The sequence below is a fragment of the Mytilus californianus genome, unplaced genomic scaffold (genome assembly GCF_021869535.1).
Source record: "Mytilus californianus isolate M0D057914Y unplaced genomic scaffold, xbMytCali1.0.p SCAF_4, whole genome shotgun sequence".
NCBI lineage: Eukaryota > Metazoa > Mollusca > Bivalvia > Mytilida > Mytilidae > Mytilus > Mytilus californianus.
In genome coordinates this window covers 37,228,684-37,251,029 of record NW_026262690.1, presented here as the reverse complement: position 1 = coordinate 37,251,029, position 22,346 = coordinate 37,228,684, and the positions used below count along the sequence as shown (strand labels likewise).

The following is a 22,346-nucleotide window of genomic DNA, read 5'->3' as shown; positions in this document are numbered from 1 at the left end:
AAAACATTGCACTTAATATGATACCTCAATAAAATTACTGTTATTAGCTCATTGTTTTGTCTACAAAGGCTTTTGATATACACTTACTCAACATTCCAATATTATGCTCAACTCATTCTACCCTTCATTTTATCAAACGATATTGCAATATTTTTAGACTGAGATGTATAATTCTTGTGGAAAAAGGCAAAAACATCTACAACATAACCAAATGATTTATTATGAATGTGTATTTGTATATTTTAGGAGGGTATACCATTTAGCTAGATATTTAATGATTTATTATGAATGTGTATTTGTATATTTTAGGAGGGTATACCAGCAGTAGATCAATTCTTAGCTAGATTTTTACATCTGTGGAATGGAGAGGATTTTCGTGTTCATATTTTCAGACTTATATCCTATCACAGAATTTGTTCATTCCAAAGTTAGTAGATTAATGGAAAAGAAATGTGGGATTAATGTCATGAAACATCAATCTTTTGAAGTACAAGAATGTTAACCTATGATTAGAACCTTAGCATGCATTACACATGCCTATGGAAATAGCCTCTACCTGTCATGTGCATGACAAAAGCCGATAAAACTAAATAGACAGAATGCCTTAGAGCACCAAAACCAAAAGTTTCCAATCGTAATAGTTTTTTCTGTCTAATTTTAACATGTCATAAAATGATCAATATAAAAAGAATAATGTCTTTATTTCTGTTCTTCTGCTATGGAATGTTTTCAACCATGAATTTAAGACCCCATATATAACTTACCTCAAAATAGTACTACTTCCTCAGTTTCTTTTCATTCAAGTAAGTTTATATATTTAATACATACATCCTAATAGAATAATGTAAGGTATTATACATTGTAAATGGAAAAAAAGGAGATTCGAGGTATGTATCTATGAGAAAACAACCCTACAAAACAAAACCCTAAAAAAGATGTCTTACTTTATATTGTTAAAATTTTGGTTTACATTTATGAAAATAAAAAATTGTATATATATATATATATATATATATATATATATCTTATAAATTCAAGAGTCTATTCTAAATTGAGGTAAATTATATGGCCTTCCAAATACAGTTTCGATTCCTAACATCACTGAAGAGACACTAATTGTCGAAATCCGGATATGGTGTACTAATTTTTGCACCTTTTGTTTGCGGTATACCATCTTTTCTGCAAGTTTATTGTTTTCTGTTTGATATTAAATTAATATTTAAGATCCATTTTGTTACATCGTGCTCATACTGATGAAGGATATCTGTTATCCGAAATATTTATAGTTACATTTGTTCGTTTATTGTCATTTTTTGGTGATGTTGTACCCTTTTAGACTGGTTATATATTATATTTTGTAGTGTACTGTATCATATTTATATGATCCTACTGTATCATATTTATATGATCCATCGCCCCGTAAGATTTATCGTTGGCTATTATTCAGTCATTTTATATATATATATGTATATGTTTCCTTACAGGATTACATGATTACATACTGGAGCCTCTAAGAAAGCTATACTTCTGTTCATCTGTTTACTTCAAGGTTAGTGGTGTAATGTTGAAAGTTTTAATCCTATAATTTTATGAATATTAATATCATGAATTACTAGCTGCAAATTATAAGTAAAGCTCCTTGGTGAATGCAGTAAAAGAGCTAACAAAGATCCCTGTTTTGTTATTTTATTAAAGAGGTATTCCTTTAAACATTTCTATTGTCCTACAATGTAAGGGATAACTGTTGAAGATAATTTTATCAAGAATCAGATTTTTGGTGAATTTCAGTGTCAAGTGATACACTGCCTAACAGCATTGCTTCGTAATTTGGCTGCCTTTGAATGGCCAAGGGTCCAAGAAAGCAATCAAGCTGATGGAGTAGATGGTCAAACTCCTACAATTTTGTAAGTATGTGTAAATTTGGGTCAAGTTTAAAGGCTTTATTGCTAAGCAATAATATGTTGTTAAATATGTAGTTTGAAATAAAACCAACAAAAAAATAGATAAAACAGAACATTTATTGCTTGTCTTCTTTTTTTATTTAAACTTGCTTCAAATTTCCAGCTAATGGTTCACTGAAAATCAATGATTTGCCTTTCTTCGTGTTTGATTTCATATTTTTTCCTCTTATTGAACTATGTTGACATAAAGTCCCATGATGAGCTGATACCAGGTAATACACTTAGTTCTGTAGTATGATTTTTATTTTAAGATAAAGCCTGTGTTCTAGGGTAAGAAGTGTACAAGGCAAAATAGAACAAAGGTAGTTCTATGTGTTTGACCATTCATTTACATTATTTACTATCGGTAATCCATATCTAATTTATTTTTGTTTTTTTTTTGTTTTTTTTTAAATTTCAAATTTTCAATACATATTTAAAAAGGGAAAAATCATAGTTTGAAATTTTTTGGACTATTGTAATGAGAAACCAAAGTCAGATTTATCTCCTCATCAATCCAGATGGCGCATAGCTTAATGCGGTCCTTATCAGCTTCCTGCTGATAACCCAAAGCATTTGTTTACAGTAATCGATAGCAAGTCTACACACATATAATGTTTATTTCATAAACAATTACCCACTATTTGCTGGTGTACACATAATTATCAAGTTATTTTGTAAGCAGTTTTTTATTTTCTTCACAATGTCTAATTATGGATCATGGAGTCTCCCCCAATTAAAAGAAGAATTAAGAAAGAGGAAAGCAAGGATTTCTGGACGTAAACATGAATTGATAGAAAGGTGATTATCAGATTTTATCCTTTGATTTTTTTTGATAAATAGAAATATTATCAGGTTTAATCTTTGAATTATTATTTTGTAAATAGAAGTATCTACTCTTTTATATTTAATTAGATATTTATAAATTTTTTCATTTCTTATTTAAATTTACATTAAATCTTTTGAATACTAAACTCTCATCTAAATTCTTAACCTTTAAAATCATGATATGAGATACAATAAAGTCTGACAGTAAAAAATATTTCCTAATGAATATATAGTTGAAAATTTCTGAACTAAAATTTTAAATGTTTTTGTTTAGGCTTGAGGCTTGAGGCATACGATAGAAACAAAGATTTTGGAAATCAGGATGAAGTTGGGGAGGAGTACACAATGACACTTCCAGATTCTATCCTTTACAAAGATTTTAATAGTGGAACTGAATTTGTTGACTTTAAAATGGAAACTATAGAAGTGTATCTAAAACCAATGGATAAGGTTCTAGATTCGGATGCCAAAAATTTGTACAAGGAAAAGTTTTTAAAATATATTCGTCTTGCCAAATTTGATAATACATTCTTTGTTAAATCTGAATGCCGAGCTCAAATGAAAAGGACAGTGTCCTACAAAATAGATGTTGCCATAAATGAAAATGGGAGTGTAGATGAGTGCCAATGTGAATGTGCAGTGGGAATGGGACCTACTGCACACTGCAAGCATGTATGCTGCCTTCTTTTAGCACTGCATAATTTTTCATGCAACGGTGAAATTGTATCTGAGGAAACATGCACACAGAGGCTACAGACATTCCACCATAGTAAACCGTATAAAGGCTCACCGATAAAAGCAAACAGTCTACCCCTGGCAAACAAAAAGGGAAGTGAAGTTCAGTTTGATCCACGGCCAGCAAAATACAGAAATTGTGCTAATTATAATGATTACTTTCGTAATGTTTGTTTAAACCACAGAGGTGTTTCCAAATTTCCAATTTCCCAACTGTATCCTCCTGCAAATGTGTATGCTGTAGCATCAGATCATGACTATCTTGAAGGACATCCAGAAGATAGATGGTTAAAAGATGCTAATATTTCACACATATCAGAAGATAGAGTAAAATATATTGAATCTTCAACAACAGGTCAATCTAAAAATAAGATTTGGAAACAGGAGAGATGCAAAAGACTTACAGCTTCAAATTTCGGACGTATTTGTAAAGCAACAAATAGAACTAATTTCAATAATTTAGCTGATTCATTGACAGTTATGAAGGACATTAAAACTTCTGCTATATTGCATGGTAGAAAATATGAATCAATTGCACTGGCAAAATATGAATCTGAATGTGGCCGTGGAACCAGACAGTGTGGTATTTTTGTCAGTTCAAGCCATCCATATATTGGGGCATCGCCAGATGCAGTCATAGATGACCAAACCCTTCTTGAAATTAAATGTCCATTTGTAGTAAGAAATCAGATGATTACAACCAAAACAGTGCCATTCTTAAAGGAAAAAGATGGACTTATAATACTAGACAACAACCATGATTATTTTTACCAAATACAGGGACAATTATTTTGTACGAATGCTAAAAAATGCATCTTGGTTATATATACATTTTGTGACTTTAAAAGTGTTTGTATTGAACGTGATGATTTCTTTATTGACAACATGGTGAAGAAATTAAAAGAATTCTATGAAAATTATTTCAAAAGTGCTGTTCTACAAAGGCTTTTTTACAAGGAATATAACAAATACACATTTGATTGATATATATATGTATGTTAAGTATGATACAATAATGATATTTCACTATTTAGTACTTTGTTTATCATGTTTATACAAGTTGGTTAGAATGTTCTTGAAGTTAACATATTCATGCTGTTTCTGGGATGATGCAAGTTTTGAAATTACACAACATAAAACATACAAATGTGATCTCACTGGCTAGTTTAGATTCAGTAATGTTCAACGGTGCTTTTAGAATTTTATAAGTTTTTGCCAGCCCTATTATTCTTTCAATATGAATTAACCCTTTTGCTTGAAATAGCACGGTCTTTCAAAACTGTTTTGCCAGTCATTCTGTTCTTTTTTCGAAAAAAAGTTGGAATATTAATTGATACATCATATGGTGCAAATAAATCTTGTACATTAAATCCTTTGTCTGCCATTATCGAGTCACCTTTATCACATACTGAGGACAAATTACTTCTTTCACATATTTGCCTATCACTTGTTGAACCACCGTATGCTGGAGAAACATAATTTATCAAACCACCAGGAGTTGCACCAACCAATAGTTTGATAGTATTCCTGTTTTTATAAGTTGAAAATGTGGACTGCTGAGCTATTGGTGACTTTGGCTTCATCACTGGGCATTCAGTCCCATCAATTATTATTTTAGTTGATGGAAATTTTATTTTAAAATCACGCGGACTGAAAAATCGAACAATGTCTCGGTCAGGGAATGTTTTTACTTCCCGCCACTGTCTTGACATGAAATTAACCCAGGTTACCCAAATGTTGACAACTGCTGTTTCAGAAATATTAAAAAGACGACTGAGTTCAAAATTAGTTTTGTGCTGCCGAAGTTTAATCAGTGTTAAAAAAAACTGGTTTTCAACTGAAAGCTGATCACTTCTATAATATAAATAATTGAGTTTATAAGCAGCATTTCCTAAAGTTGCAAGGACAAATGTAAAATCTTCATATGTCTGCAGTCCTGTATAAAACATAATCCCAGGCGAGTCAAACATAAACTTTTCAACACAAAGTGATGGCCATGTCAAAGTTTGTGTAAGTGAAGAGTCAGTAGATGGAGCATTCATACTTTCATTGGGTACAGTCATTTCTGCATCTACACATGGTTCGGCTGTGTAATAAATTTCATTTCCAACATTAGCATCATCACATGGAAAATTTGCCTGCATGTCCTCACTGCTTTCAGAACTATCAGAGTCAACATTGACTTTTGCCTCACTTCGTTTGGCCTGTCGTACTGATCTGTCATTAGAAGTAGAAGTACTGATCCATGGGAAGACACTTGGAAAAGCATCACTTTTCAATCTTTTTACAAGTGAAAAAGTACCTGAAAACAACAGTTTCATGTTAAACAAATAAAAAATTCAATTCTTTTTTATAATTTTATAATTTCAGTTAGACATGAATGGATATTTTTGATTTTCTATTCAATTTTATTAAAAAAAAAGGGGAGGGGTCTTGTAAAGAATATTATTCACATATATCATTTTTATTTCTATCCCAAGGATAATTAAAATTAATGTTTTAAGATCATTAAATATGCATGACTTTTTGTATAAATATATTTTTTTACATGTTTTAACAAAAATTCTTTTGACTATTAATGATCTGTTTACATATTTTTGATAAGAAATTTTACCCTGCAATATAATAATAATGTACAAAGAACTCATGCATGTTAAAAATCTTAACTAAGAAATATAACATCAGCATGTTATAAACAAGATAATCTAGATATACATAGATAAATGTTACTTACCACATGTGGTCTCTGACTTGTAATCTGATGGAAGAAAATGAAGTTTACACACAACACTTGTTTTTGATGGTTTCCAAAGTCTATATCTATTTCCATCCATGTTTCTTTTGATTGCTTTGATCCATTTCTTCTTTATTTTTTCATTTTTTGGAAAAACATGACCTCCTCTATTGGAACAATTTGGAACACAACAGCAAGTTGATGGCATTGTTTATATCTATATCTAATTTTCTAATAATTTGTTTATCAGTAGAGAATCTCTAGGACCGTATTATAGTGTGCTGCCACCTGGAATTCTTATCAGGGGTAATAACTGACTTTGGTTTCTCATTCAGTATATTCCTGGTTATTTTTCTACTTATAAAACTCATAAAAATTAGTCAAAAACAGCATTTAATGAAAGTAAAAAAAATGCTTTTTAAAATCCAACAAATTTATGCAAATATATTGATTAAGCATTAAATTGTGATTGATTTTTCCTCTTCACAGATCCTGTTTATTCCATGAAGAGACAGAAGAGTTTGAAGGTGTTGTGACTTTACTGGAATTAGTACGGTATATCAGTGACATGTGTGTATTAGGACAACAGATGGATGATAGTCATAATCTTCTTATACATATCAACTTAAACTTTATGGAATTAGTAAGTCTATACTAAAAGCATAGAAAAGAAAAGGTCAAAGTTTAATTCCTAACAACTTTTGATGTGAGATGAGACATAAATCTTTGAATTTATGGAAATGAGAAGATGAAAAATGTTGGGGAAAAACAAAAGCAATGATAATACATGAAAAAAGATAACAGAAGACATTAAAAACCATGCCCAACCACAAACACCCAACCCTCAGTCAAAATAGACATACAAAGACAAACAACAACAAACATAATAGCCTGACTTGGTACTGGCACAAAATGTGGTGGGATTCAACCAGTTTTACAAGCACACACACCCTCCCCCTCTTTTTACCTATCTAGACCATATGTCATAAAACTAAAACCCACAATAATAAACCTGCAGATTCCAACAGGTAATTTATTTGTAAAAGTATCAACCTTCTCATCTATTTCAGAAAAAAAATATCAGATGATTCTTTATAGGAGGTGTTGCTAATAAAAAAATATTTTTAACCAATTGGGATGTTTTTTGAACTCTATTAACTTTATTAAAATACCAAAAATGTGACAGATTAGAAAGAAACCACTTCAAATGCCTGTCAAAAAGAAAGATTATGAAAAGGTCTTATTCATTACTGTAAATTCAGAAATTATTGCGATGTTTTTATTATTGCGAAAAATGCGACAGGGTTATAATCGCAATAATTTAAACTCGCATTTTGAAATTTTTTATATGAATTCAACAGGATTTTTCTCAATATCGCAAAAACTAAAATCGCATTTTAGTCTAAAATGACAAAATCGCAATAATAAATGCACGCAATAATTTCTGAATTTACAGTAGATTATTTTTATTTTTCAAACATCTTAGTTTTGAAATGATGAGAATCTACCTGATATGAAAATATGCAAACTATTTAGACTAAAGATTCATTTGAAAATACCAGTATACATAGTCTATTAAGGAAAAAATAATTGATTCATCTTTATTTATGGCATTTCAAGAGCATTACTATTAAAAAGCAAGATTCTGGTGCAAATGTTATTCATTATATGACTTGGAAGCATTTTCAAAATGCACATATGACTGCATTTATCCTTAACCAGGAAACTGTAATAGATAAATCTTTATATCTTAATCTGAAAGATTATTGGAAAGGATTAGCTTATTAAATATACTTTGGTTATATTTCAGGTAGCAAGTCTGTTTTCACAATATAATATTCCTGTTGTACCGTTCCCTGTCAAAGATATATTCATGAGACCATTTTTGCTAGAGAATGCAATGGGACCAGCTCGTGTTTGTTCTATTATTGCCATGTAAGAAATCATTTATTAGATAAAATTTAATTTGATGTGTAGTAAGATATGAGCCATCATGTGCCTAAAATTGCTAATGCACAAAAATTCTTTAAACATTATAAAAGTTTATTGAAAAATGAATAGAATGACATATTGTGGTGACTTAATTGCAGAAAATACATTTTCAATGCTGCTTTGATGTTATTTAAAAATATCAAAATAAACATATTTGACTGTTGTTGTCACTATGGTTTTATGATGTTGAGAAACATTCAAACTAACTTTAATTCATTGCCAGTATGGTACAATTCTTTTCTGTAGCAATTTAGTCTTTATGACCTATACTTCTTTTTAGGCAATACATTGTCTAGTTATGACTGGTTTTACTCTTGAAAAATACTTAAATGTGTTAATCCAGATGTTATTACTATTTATTACATTGATTGCAATAAATTACAGTTAACTCTCGTCTAGAACAAGGTTGACTCAAAATTTCACATGAGTCGAAGTTTTCCCGTGATCCCGAACTTTATTCCTTATAAATATATGTATTTTGACTCCTGGTGAGTCGAAGTTACGTTTGACTCGAACCAAATTTATGGTCCCAAGGTTAACAAAAGCATTCAAATTGCATTATTTATCTCAAACTAATACACATATGTCAAAACATGACCTCGGGGATTTAAATCGATTGAAGAGTTGACCTGACAATACACGAGTAATTAAATTTCCGGTCAATGACCACTGTATTGTTTTTTGACATTCTTTTTCCACGAGTGTTTACCTAAGATTATCTTTGATCACCATGATAAATAATTAGTGATACATTGTTATAGATAATGAAAACTTCTATATAATGTTTGAAAATTAATTAACCATAATCATACATTTATTAGCTTGGTTGTGCATAAATTAGAGATTAAGACTAAGTGATCAACTCAAAACTTCTCAATCGGCACCTTAAATCTTTTTGCACTTTATCTTGCAGATTGAAATAAAAGAAAATGAAAAGAAATCTAAATTTTCTTAAATCTCTTGTATACGAGAATGAACAGTTTTGTCAACTTTAAATCATGCTAAAAATGATTGGAAATTACTCTTTCGGTTAAAAACTACGGGAAAAATTGTAACTGTACAAATAAATAAGAGACGAAAAATCATATAATTTTATCATAATAATTAAAGAATATTACATACAGATACATTGGTCTAAGACCAGAATATCAATCTCCTTCCTAAATTTCTCAGGATTTATTATAGCCTTACTAAGCTAAGCAAGAGTTGTATCCCTTGGTCTGTCAAACTTCCGGTATTTGTTTGAGTCGAACTACGGGTACCTCGAAATATTTCCCTAGTCTGACTGACTTCAAGATAATGAGAGTCGACTACTGTGATTTTACAGTGAAATAAAAACCAATAATTTCACATGTGAAATAAATCCAATAATTTAACTCCTCTGTCGTTATGCAACAATGGGTGTTGTCAAGACACAGATGATCTTGCATCAAAAAGAATTGAGAATGTGGTAGAAAAAATATAGTTCCTTTCATTTCTTACTTTATTTCAATAAATAGGTCAATGTAATAAAAAGAAAAACTAATTCAAGAATTAAAATATTGAAAACTATTTAACTTGTGACCGAACAATACTGATAATTAACTTTTGCACAGTCATGAACTAATGTGTTTTTTGGTCACTCGTTGAATATTTTTTTATATTTGAATTCTTGGATTAGTTATTCTATAAGTATAATTATTATAGATTCAGGTTTTATTAGATAAAAATTATCAAAGCTTTTTAATTTGTCGTCAGTTACAGTTTTCGTAATCATTGTGGCAATATGATGAACAGTTGATTTGAAAGAAATTTATGGTCTTTTTGTACTTTTCCTTAAATATTTGAACAGGTACAAGAATTCTTTAGAACTACAGAAACGGCAGACGATAGGAACAGAATATGATGAAGTTATTAATAAGAAAGCAATAATCAGGAAATGTAATGACCTTATCTTAGATGTTTCTGATGCTTTGTTGAGGAATAGAGCTTTCACAAGGAAAGTAGATGGAAGTTTCTTCAACTTTAACCCTCAGGACTACAGTCAATCTCTGAAGGTCAAAGAAGATGTATTCACAGTTTATTTACACCAAGCTTTTCTGGGATTTGCTATAAAATTTTTGAAAGAGGTAATTTATTGATAGATTAAAGTAAAAGCAATTCAGGCATTTATTTATGATCATGTTGAAGGCAATATAAAAGTGTTATTTAAATAAAAAAAAATAGCATATACATCCCTATATATATTGTCAAGCAAAAAATGTGCAGAAATTTAAGTTCAGTTTTAAATTACAAAGTTTCTACCTCAAAGTTTGCATCTCCATTACTGTAGGAGGTAATTATATATAAATAGATTTTATTAAATTTAATCATAAGGAATAAGAAGTTTGTACATTTTTACCAGCATCAACTAATAAAGCCATATTACAAGAAGAAAGCAAAGGATTGTTTGTTTCAATGTACAGTTGTTTGCATTTTGAAATATTAGTCTGTTTTGGAAGTATGAAAATTTTAAAATCTAAATAAGGGCTGTTCAACACATGGGGTCATTAGATGCATTTTTTAAAGACCCCCAACAACTCATGAAATAAAGATTTCATTTTACTAATAATTCTTACAAAATTCAACTGTCCATATTTAATTAATTTGAGTGCCTATAATCCCCCAACCAGATAAATTTTGGAACAGCCCTAATATATTTTTAAAAGTATGAGAAAAATGATCAGGTACAAACTTGTTCAAAATTTTACTACCAAATGCAATATCTGATAATTAAATTTTCTCTGTTGCATTTTAATTTCTATGCAAATGAAAAATTAACATTTTTAATCTCAAAATTTCACACAAATGTTGACTAAGTACAAGTAATATAAAAGAAGGACCTACAGAGCAGAAAACATAATGACCTCCTACTAAAAACTGAATATTTTTTTTAATTAAAGTGGTCACTGAACCAATTTATAACATGCTTTATAAAGGATTTGAATTCACCTGTAGACATGTAAATCTACTGAAGATTTTCTCTTTATGAAGCACTAATGTGCAGGGATGAGAAAAAATTTAAGTGGTTGTAAAAATATATGCCAAATTCAAGATTGAGTGATTGTTTATACATGTATTTGAAATTTGAGAAATCATACTTTTATATGGCATCATTCAGTGAATGTAAGGATGTATAAGTATATACAGTCGAAAAAGTAAACTGTGTGTTAACTTGTTCCTAAAGAAAATATTGTAATTAGCAATTTGAAATGAGCGGTATCAGCATTGAAACAACGTATGTTTTACTTCTTTTGCTCTCCTTACAGACACAGCCAATAGAACAGTTTGGACACCCAAGAGGAATCAAGGTAAGTTATAATGACTTTGCCTGCAGATAAATATAATGAATTAGACAACTTGAATTCTGGAATCCCATTAAGATATTACTGTGGATTCATTTATTTTCGTTGGTATCAATTTTCGTGGATTGAGTAAAACTTGCATTTTCGTGGATATTTGATTTCGTGGTTTTGCCAAAGTCTGCATATAACCTTATAGAAAATTTGTAATTCGTTGAACACTTAATTTCGTGGTTCACCTGTACCCACGAAATCCATGAAAATTAGTATCCAACGAATACTGATGAATCCACAGTATTTTATTATGTTGAAAAGTGAAAGTGTAGCTTTTGGTCATTGGTAACATATCTAAATATACTCAACGAAAAAAATGTTATGCTCCCACCTACGGTAGTAGAAGGGTATTATGTTTTTCGGTCTGTGCTTTCCGTTCGTTCATCCGTCTGTCCCCCTTTAGGTTAAAGTTTTTGTTCAAGGTAGTTTTTGATGAAGTTGAAGTCCAATCAACTTGAAACTTAGTACACATGTTCCCTGTGATATGATCTTTTTAATTTTAATGTTCTTGAGTTTTGACCCCAATTTCACGGTCCACTGAACATAGAAAATGATAGTGCGAGTGGGGCATCCGTGTACTATGGACACATTCTTGTTTTATATTATTATAAACATGTTATCTTGATAAACACTTTGAATAGAAAATGATAATGGAGAATGTGTCATAGAGACCACAACCCATCCAAAGAGCAGAAAACAGCCCAAGGCCATCAATGGGTCTTCAATGCAGCAATGCAGCAATAAAATCCAGCACAACTCTATGGATTGAGAACAAAACTTTTTTACAAGGATAAATCAGTGATCTGTCCAGCTTTTGCAATTAATGGGTGATTTTCACTCATTTGTCTAATTTTTGTGAGTGAAAATCCTGTTTCAGTGGGTAAATTTTTAAGCGCTAAATAGATTGGGACAAATTACCAAAATCGAATATAAATATCTGTTTGGGAAATAATATCTCAAATGGGAAAGGATGTATGTGTGACTGTTTAGATCAATACTAGCAACTTTTGGTGAATGACTTCCAGACTAAAGAAGTTTCTGTATTTATCCCTCTGAAAAACTCCAATATTTCAATAAACAATCTGGTAACTAAACACAGTCACTGAAAAATATGCGTAAAATATGCAAAAATTCACCTGTGGCAGAACACTGTAATTTTTATGTTTGTCCTTTTTAATTTTCATTAAGTTTTGAAAATTTATATTTCGATACACAAAAATTTCTGCAATCATTTTCAATTTTTCATCCTGATATTTCTTTTCCAAAATGGTCATTTTATATGTTCTTCTTAGCTATTTTTTATGAAAGCTCAGATAGAATTAAATCAATCTGGACTTCCCCGTATATAAGTATTTTCAAGGTTGGACTATCATATTGCAGAACTTTCCTTTCCAAAATACAGGCACTGTTTTCTGTTCCTTAAAGTTCCATGAGATGTAATTACTTTAAAAAAAATCCTTAATTAGATAATATATCATCAGAGTATTGTTACCAATGACAGACTGATTATCTGTGTATCTGATAGTGTACTGGTTATCTCTGTCAATACAAGTACTTGACATGGATCAGTCTTTTTGAAGTTATTTCTCATATTAAGGTAGTTTGAAAATAAAAAGTTTCAGCAAAATTTGAATTTTTTGGTTGAAATGATTTTGAAAGTGATAAAAAATTTTAAATCTTTGAATGAAAATCATCAAAACCTTGTTTACAAATACACAAATCATCACATTCGTTTTGTTACTGAACTTTCTGCCCTAGAATTATAGGTGATTGACCATGAATAACTAGTTACAAATGTTAAAGAGATTCAAAACAGAATAAAAAGTGTCATGCTGCCTTCATTCTTTTTTAAACCCTGTCCTCAGCATGTTTATTTCAGTATTTTTGTTAAATAAATGGTGTAAGCACTAAGCAAACAAGTAAAAAAGATACCAAGTGGACAGTCAAAACTGTACTTTGAAGAAGACAAACAATAGTCCACAAAACACTACATAGTAAACTAAAGATTAAGCAACATGATACCCATTATCAAAATCGGGAGTTAACTAAGATGTAAGCTGTTCCTAAACTTTGAAGGTTTGTGCATCTTTGGTATAGAATATAGTTTTTGTTGAGCCTGCTTCTGTCGCAGAAAGCTCGACATAGGATAGTGATACGGCGGCGGCGGTAGCTAACTTCTTAAAAGCTTTATATTTTAGAAGGTGGAAGACCTGGATGCTTCATACTTTGTATATAGATGCCTTATGTTATGAAGTTTTTGTCTGTCATATGTCCATTGTCCTTGACCTCATTTTCATGGTATAGTGACTACTTGAAAAAAAGTTAAGATTTCTTGTAATGTTAATTTATTTCTTATTATGAGTAATAGGATAACTATATATAGTATGTGCATACTAAGTACCTTGCAAGGTCCTCATGCCCGTCAGACAGTTTTCATTTGACCTCGACCTCATTTCATGGATCAGTGAACAAGGTGAAGTTTTCGTGGTCAAGTCCATATATCAGATACTATAGGCAATAGGTCTACTCTATTTGGTGTATGCAATGATTGTAAGGTGTACATCTCCAACTGGTAGGTGTCATCTGACCTTGACCTCATTTTCATGGTTTAGTGGTCAAAGTTAAGTTTTTGTGTTTTAGTCTTTTTTTCTAACAGTATATGCAATGGGTCAACTAAATTTGGTGTATGGAAATATTTTATGATGTACATGTCAGTCTCGCAGGTTTCATTTTCACGGTTCATTGCTCAGTGTTAAGTTTTTGTGTTTTGGTCTGTTTTTCTTAAACTATAAGCAATAGGTCAACTATATTTGTTGTATGGAAGGATTGTAAGGTGTACATGTCTGTCTGGCAGGTATCATCTGACCTTGACCTTATTTTCATGGTTCATTGGTCAATGTGAAGTTTTCGTGGTTAAGTTTGTTTCTTAGATACTATAACCAATAGGTCAACTATATTTAATGCATAGATTGATTGTAAGGTGTACATGTCTGTCTGGCAGGTATCATCTGACCTTGACCTCATTTTCATGGTTCATTGGTCAATGTTAAGTTTTCATGGTTAAGTTTGTTTCTTAGAAACTATAAGCAATAGGTCAACTATATTTGGTGTATTGAATGATTCTAAGGTGTACATGTATTTCTAGTATGGTTTATCTTACCTTGACCTCATTTTCTTGGATCATGTTAAGTTTATGTGATACTTAAAGCTTTATATTTAGGACTATCAACATAAAATCAATGGTTAGTAAAGAAGGCGAGACATTTCAGCGTGTGCACTCTTGTTAAACTCAATTGATAGATAAATTATTTTCTCTAATTTGTGTGATATTTTCACATTTCTTGATCTGTGTGAGAAAAATATTTCTCATCATTACTGAAATATCTGTTCTCGGCAAATGATTGGTCGAAATTTAATTATGACGTCAAATTTTTTTGGTTTCTTCTGAATTTTCCTATTGTGACGTCATGAAAAAAGGCGACCATGCCTGATGACGCAACATATAAAGAACAAACTTCTTGCAAATTTTTGAAAGGGAAGGATAAAAACATTAGAGAAACAGATTCCGCCACTATAACTCGTGTATTATGATATTTCTCTACTCTCAAAAGTTAAATCTTAATTATTTAAAAAGCTCGGCAAGCCTCGTGCTTTAAATATTAAGATTTAACTGTCTCGAGTGGAGAAATATCGTAACACACTTGTTGCAGTGTTGGAATCTATATGTTTCTATTCAGAGGTTAGTGGAACACATGTTAACTGATTTTACTCTTAATATCTTTTTTGATGGTACATTTCTTTTTTTGCAACTCAAAAATGGCACTTCTGTCAGGGGATAGAGGATCATGTTCTCTTCCTGCCAGTGTCTTATCATAGCCTGTATGATTTCATATAACAAGAATTTAATTGAATAAATTGTGTTTCAACATTAAATACTTTATTGTCTAATAATCATGAATAAAATTGATTTTAATTTATGTTGTATAAAATAATATCTTAACCATTTTTACAGGGAGTTAAAGATACATACTTTGAATTTTTGGAACGCGAACATCTGGATGATATTCCCAAATATAACAAAGTTTTCATTAGGAAAGGGAATCAATCGACAACTTCTGCTGGCTAACCAGAATGATTTTCCCAAATAAACAAAGTTTTCATTAGGAAAAGGAGTCAATCAACAATTTCTGCTGGCTGACTAAAATGATATTCCCAAATATAACAAAGTTTGCATATGGAAAGAGAGTCAACCTACAATTTCTGCTGGCTTACTGCAATGATATTCCAATATATAAATGAGTTTTATAAGGAGAGGGAATCAGTCAACATCTACTGTTAGCTGAATAGGAGGATATTCTCAAATATAACAAAAGTTTTCATAAATAGAAGGACTTAAGGGACATATTCTGCTGAATGAATACATAGAAACATTATTGATGAAAACCGGAAACAAAATTATATAAGCACATGATATGTCAAATAATTACAGATACAATCGATTATATTTTTATAAATTATATAACAGTAAATATTTATCATTGTTGTAACATTATGTCATAATGAAATTATATAATTGAAAAAAAACCCAGCATTTAAGAATTAATTAATGTATTATTTGCTGTTCAGCCCTTTAATGACAATTTTTTAACAATACTGTACGGTCTTCAATATTTAGCAAAACCCATATCGCATTGCAAGCTACAAAAGGCCCCAAAATGATATGTTTTCATCAGGTTTATTGTTCTTTGCATTTTTTTGCAAAAACTTAATTGTCATAGCCATGCAATTTTTTTATTATTAAAAAATCAACATAATAACTTTACTAAGGTTTCAACTCCCTCAGGCAAAGTTGACCTTAGATGAATTTGGCTATTTGTTTTAGGTATTTTTGTTATATAGCTCTTCAACTGTTTCGGTACTTATACATCCCTCGGATTTCAAATGTTTGGCATTGAGCGTTCCTGATGAAGGTAAATCCAGAAAAGCGCTTCGGACGCATGAAATTATTAAACATGTTGTTTTCAATTTTTTATATCACTGGGTCAATAGCTCTGCTGGTGGACTATCAGTCCCCGATGGTATCATCAGCTCAGTAGTCAGTACTTCGGTACTGACATGATTTATAAAAATCTTTTCTAAAATTGTCCGTTTATAAATTTTGAAATTATAAAGAAACTAAGGTTTCAACTCCCTCAGGCAAAGTTGACCTTAGATGAATTTGGCTATTTGTTTTAGGTATTTTTGTTATATAGCTCTTCAACTGTTTCGGTACTTATACATCCCTCGGATTTCAAATGTTTGGCATTGAGCGTTCCTGATGAAGGTAAATCCAGAAAAGCGCTTCGGACGCATGAAATTATTAAGGGGACGACCATTTGACATTCTGGGGGGGGCCAGGAGGATTTTGAAAATAAATAACTCAGCCTTGATAATCACAAAAATAAATGGTTTGTTCTGTGGTAGTTTAAAAATAAATTACCTGACTTGCAATGTATTGAAAATAAATAACTCAGCAGGTCTAATCGAAAGTATGAGATGGCACGAGATTCTTTCTTAAATTCATCTTTTTTTCAAAAAAAAAATCGGGAAACACTTCCCATATCTTTTAATAATAAAAGTATAAATATTATTTAAATATACTTGAAATGTCAGAAAATTTGTTTCATTTAACTTGAGGTTAATTGTCTCAGGAACACTTACCTCACTTTTATTAAATCAGTGCCGTAACTACATTGAGACAAATGCCTCATGTAGGAAATTTCAAAACCAAACGCTTGTCTTCATATCAAATTGTTTTCACCGTGAGTGCCTTGCAAGAAGCAAGTTCTGTTCTCCCTCAGACGTAGCCCCTGATTTTCTGATTTTCGGGATCAATGTTTCTTATTTATTTGTCTTTTGTTCATTGATTGCCCTTCTGTATTCTGTTAGTGTTGCATTCATTTTGTAATTTAGTAATTTTATTATTAACTTGATCATGAGTTTAAAAAAACACAGCAGCCACAGACTTAACTATGTGAATTACATTTTTGCTTTATCATGCATATTTGTCTTTTGATGTTGTCCCTAGAAACTTAAGTCTTACACTGAATCTATAACGTGATATTTTGCTTTGAGACCAAAATATTGTCATAAAATTATTAAAACAGAACTTGCATTTTCAGTTTAAGAAAGGGTCGTGGGAACACCCAGAAGGTATGATTTTGCATCATTTGTTCTATAGCTTCTTGGGCCTTCAGCGGTTCAAAAACCCTTCAAAAAAAATTTTGCCTCGCTCCGCTCAGCAAAACATGTTTGCCAATACTTTTAAAAGAGCCTTAGTTACAACCAAACTTTAATACTGTGTATGTATGCAATACATGTATATGCATTGGGGAATAATTAGAAGATTCATTTCTGCAGAGGATAATAATTAATTCTGATTAAATGGTACATAATGACTTGACTATACATGAATTATTTATAATAAACAAATAATTTAAAAATTGTATGTTTTCGAATATTAAAAATATAGTTGTGAAAATAAATAATCAGTCCCTTGCTTTAATGAAAATGAAAAATCTTGCTTCAATAGTGCAGAAAATAGATAATCTGTCCTCTTAGTTTACAAAAATAAATAACCGATCCAAAACAAATCCTCCTGGCCCCCCCCCCCCCCCAGAATATCAAATGGTCGTCCCCTAAACGTGTTGTTTTCAATTTTTTATATCACTGGGTCGATACCTCTGCTGGTGGACTATCAGTCCTCGAGGGTATCATCAGCTCAGTAGTCAGTACTTCGGTACTGACATGATTTATAACAATCTTTTCGAAAATTGTCCGTTTATAAATTTTGAAATTATAAAGAAACTAAGGTTTCAACTCCCTCAGGCAAAGTTGACCTTAGATGAATTTGGCTATTTGTTTTAGGTATTTTTGTTATATAGCTCTTCAACTGTTTCGGTACTTATGCATCCCTCGGATTTCAAATGTTTGGCATTGAGCGTTCCTGATGAAGGTAAATCCAGAAAAGCGCTTCGGGCGCATGAAATTATTAAACATGTTGTTTTCAATTTTTTATATCACTGGGTCGATAGCTCTGCTGGTGGACTATCAGTCCCCGAGGGTATCATCAGCTCAGTAGTCAGTACTTCGGTACTGACATGATTTATAACAATCTTTTCTAAAATTGTCCGTTTATAAATTTTGAAATTATAAAGAAAGTAAGGTTTCAACTCCCTCAGGCAAAGTTGACCTTAGATGAATTTGGCTATTTGTTTTAGGTATTTTTGTTATATAGCTCTTCAACTGTTTCAGTACTTATACATCCCTCGGATTTCAAATGTTTGGCATTGAGCGTTCCTGATGAAGGTAAATCCAGAAAAGCTCTTCGGACGCATGAAATTATTAAACGTGTTGTTTTCAATTTTTTATATCACTGGGTCGATACCTCTGCTGGTGGACTATCAGTCCCCGAGGGTATCATCAGCTCAGTAGTCAGTACTTCGGTACTGACATGATTTATAACAATCTTTTCGAAAATTGTCCGTTTATAAATTTTGAAATTATAAAGAAACTAAGGTTTCAACTCCATCAGGCAAAGTTGACATTAGATGAATTTGGCTATTTGTTTTAGGTATTTTTGTTATATAGCTCTTCAATTGATTCCGTACTTATACATCCCTCGGATTTCAAATGTTTGGCATTGAGCGTTCCTGATGAAGGTAAATCCAGAAAAGCGCTTCGGGCGCATGAAATTATTAAACGTGTTGTTTTCAATTTTTTATATCACTGGGTCAATACCTCTGCTGGTGGACTATCAGTCCCCGAGGGTATCATCAGCTCAGTAGTCAGTACTTCGGTACTGACATGATTTATAACAATCTTTTCTAAAATTGTCCGTTTATAAATTTTGAAATTATAAAGAAACTAAGGTTTCAACTCCCTCAGGCAAAGTTGACCTTAGATGAATTTGGCTATTTGTTTTAGGTATTTTTGTTATATAGCTCTTCAACTGTTTCAGTACTTATACATCCCTTGGATTTCAAATGTTTGGCATTGAGCGTTCCTGATGAAGGTAAATCCAGAAAAGCGCTTCGGACGCATGAAATTATTAAATGTGTTGTTTTCAATTTTTTACTTGGAGGTCAGTTCACTATAGCTATGTAAAGTAATGATCTGCCTTCCTAAGATTATTTGTGCCATAAGTCTGTTTATTTAAAGTTAAGTAAACTATGAAATGCCCAGACTTTTAATTATTTTGCAATTGATTGATAAACTCGATTAAATTGATTTTGTAAGGACAGTAAGATGAGTTTCCGACGTGAAATTGTCTGTCAACAGCACGTTTACGTATTCCTGCCTGCAATATTCTTATGGCCAGATTCAGATTTTCATTGCTCAGTCTCTGCAATATGGAGATGCAACATTTTTTTACTGATTTAAGTGTGGGTATGGATTAAAAGGATTGTTTCACGAAGAAAAAAACCTTAAACAAATCATTTATGGGTTTCAAATTTTGCTTTAAGAAATTCGTGCAACTTCAATAATCGGGAATGTTCAATAACCTCAGGTAAGTCGGGTATTGCATTTTCCTAAACAGAAAGAAGTATGGTAAGGGGACGACCATTTGATATTCTGGGGGGGTGCCAGGAGGATTTGTTTTGGATCGGTTATTTATTTTTGTAAACTAAGAGGATAGATTATTAATTTTCTGCACTGTTGAAGCAAGATTTTTCATTTTCATTAAAACAAGGGACTGATTATTTATTTTCATAACTATATTAATAATATTTGAAAACATACAATTTTTAAATTCATTTTTTATTATAAATAATACATGTACAGTCAAGTCATTAATGTACCATTTAATCAGAATTAATCATCATCCTCTGCGGAAATGAATCTTCTGAATTCCAAACTGCATATACATGTATTGCATACATACACAGTATTAGAGTTGGGCTGTGACGTACTAGCCTTTTTTAAAAGCATTGCGAAATATATTTACGCCGAGCGGAGCGAGGCAAAAAAATTTTGAAGGGTTTTGAAGCCGCTGAAGGCCCAAAGAAACTATAGAACAAATGATGCAAAATCGTGCTTTCTGGGCGTTCCCAGACCCTTTCTTATTCTGAAAACGCAAGTTCTGTTTTAATAATTTTTTGACAATATTTTTGTCTCAAAGAAAAATGTATAGATTCAGCGTAAGACTTAAGTTTTTTTATGGACAACATCAAAAGACCAATATGAAGAATAAAGTAAAAATGTAATTCACATAGTTAGGTATGTGGCTGCTGGTTTTTTTTTTTTTTTTTTTTTTTTTTTTTTTTTTTGTTGTTTCGGCATGCAGAATTTAAATCTTTTATACCTGTAAATTATATGGGGTTTTATTCAAATTAAGTTAAGAGGGGGCTGATTATCAGTGATATAACTATGTCAAGTAATTTTTAATAACACATTTCAATTACAACTTGATGTAGCTCTTAACTGGGATACAATTTAAAGTAGTTAAGTTGTAAAATTAGCTAAAAAGTCTTAAATAAAATAAAACTCATGATCAAGTTGAAAACAAAATTACTAAATCACAAAAGGAATGCAACACTAAGAGAATACAGAAGGACAATCAATGAACAAAAGACAAATTTAAAGAAACATTGATCCCGAAAAAACAGGTGCTACGTCCAAGGGAGAACAGAACTTGCTTCTTGCAAAAACTCGCTGTGAAAGCAATTTGATATGAAGACAAGCTTTTGGTTTTAAAATTTCCTACATAAAGGCATTTGCCTCAATGTAGTTACAGCCCTGAAATAAAAGTGAGGTAAGTGTTCCTGAGCCAATATACCTAAAGTTAAATGAAACCCATTTTCAGACATTTCAAGTATATTTAAATGATATTTATACCTTTATTATTAAAAGATTTGGGAAGTGTTTCCCAAATTTTTTTTTTAAAAAAGATGAATTTTATGAAGAATCTGGTGCCACCACATACTTTCGAATAGCATTTATAAAATGGCTTAAAGAGTTATTCATTTTCAATACATTGTAAGTCAGGTTATTTATTTTCGAACTACCACAGAACAAACCATTTATTTTTGTGATTATCAAGGCTGAGTTATTTATTTTCAAAATCCTCCTGCCCCCCCCCCCCCCAGAATATCAAATGGTCGTCCCCTAAGTAGTAATATAAGGAAAAATCACCAAAATGTGTGTTGCGTTTTTAAATCCGTCAGTATAGTTTAATGATATTGCCATGAATGTGTAAAGCCAAGGCAATATAAGTAACCCGTGTGACAGAACTGAGACAATGTCACTTCATGTACTGTAATAGTCCCATGATATTGTCATGATTGTGTAAATACACGGTCATGCATAGACGGCAATATAAGTAACAGTGTAACAGAACTGAGACAATATTACTTCATGTAATTGTAATAGTTCTATGATATTGTCATAATTGTGTAAAGCTAGAGCCACACAGAGACGGCATACTAGAATTTGTAACAGGCAGATGTATTTCTATTTGTATCCATCTGATGGTTAAGCCTTTTTCAACTGATTTTTGTCGAGCCTGCAACTTTTGTCGCAAAAAGCTCAACATAGGGATAGTGATCCGGTAGCAGCGGCGTTGTTAACTAACTTCATAAAAGCTTTATATTTTAGAAGGTGGAAGACCTGGATTCTTCATACTTTGTATATAGATGCCTTATGTTATGAAGTTTCCGTCTGTCACATGTCCTTAAGATTTTTTGTAATGTTAATTTATTTCTT

The 22,346-nt window shown here is 31.3% G+C and overlaps 1 protein-coding gene across 1 annotated transcript in view; it reads left to right on the top strand.

Moving 5' to 3' along the window:
• Positions 1 to 16,206, top strand: part of LOC127698266 (centromere protein I-like) — a 34,840-nt gene extending 18,634 nt beyond the window's left edge. The window contains exons 11-18 of the mRNA XM_052201648.1: positions 310 to 427; positions 1,485 to 1,549; positions 1,789 to 1,904; positions 6,727 to 6,880; positions 8,048 to 8,172; positions 10,061 to 10,337; positions 11,517 to 11,558; positions 15,616 to 16,206. Of these exons, the coding sequence (XP_052057608.1) occupies positions 310 to 427; positions 1,485 to 1,549; positions 1,789 to 1,904; positions 6,727 to 6,880; positions 8,048 to 8,172; positions 10,061 to 10,337; positions 11,517 to 11,558; positions 15,616 to 15,729 (1,011 nt within the window). The 3' untranslated portion in view covers positions 15,730 to 16,206. The remainder of the gene's footprint in view (positions 1 to 309; positions 428 to 1,484; positions 1,550 to 1,788; positions 1,905 to 6,726; positions 6,881 to 8,047; positions 8,173 to 10,060; positions 10,338 to 11,516; positions 11,559 to 15,615) is intronic.
• The last annotated feature ends 6,140 nt before the right edge of the window (positions 16,207 to 22,346 follow it).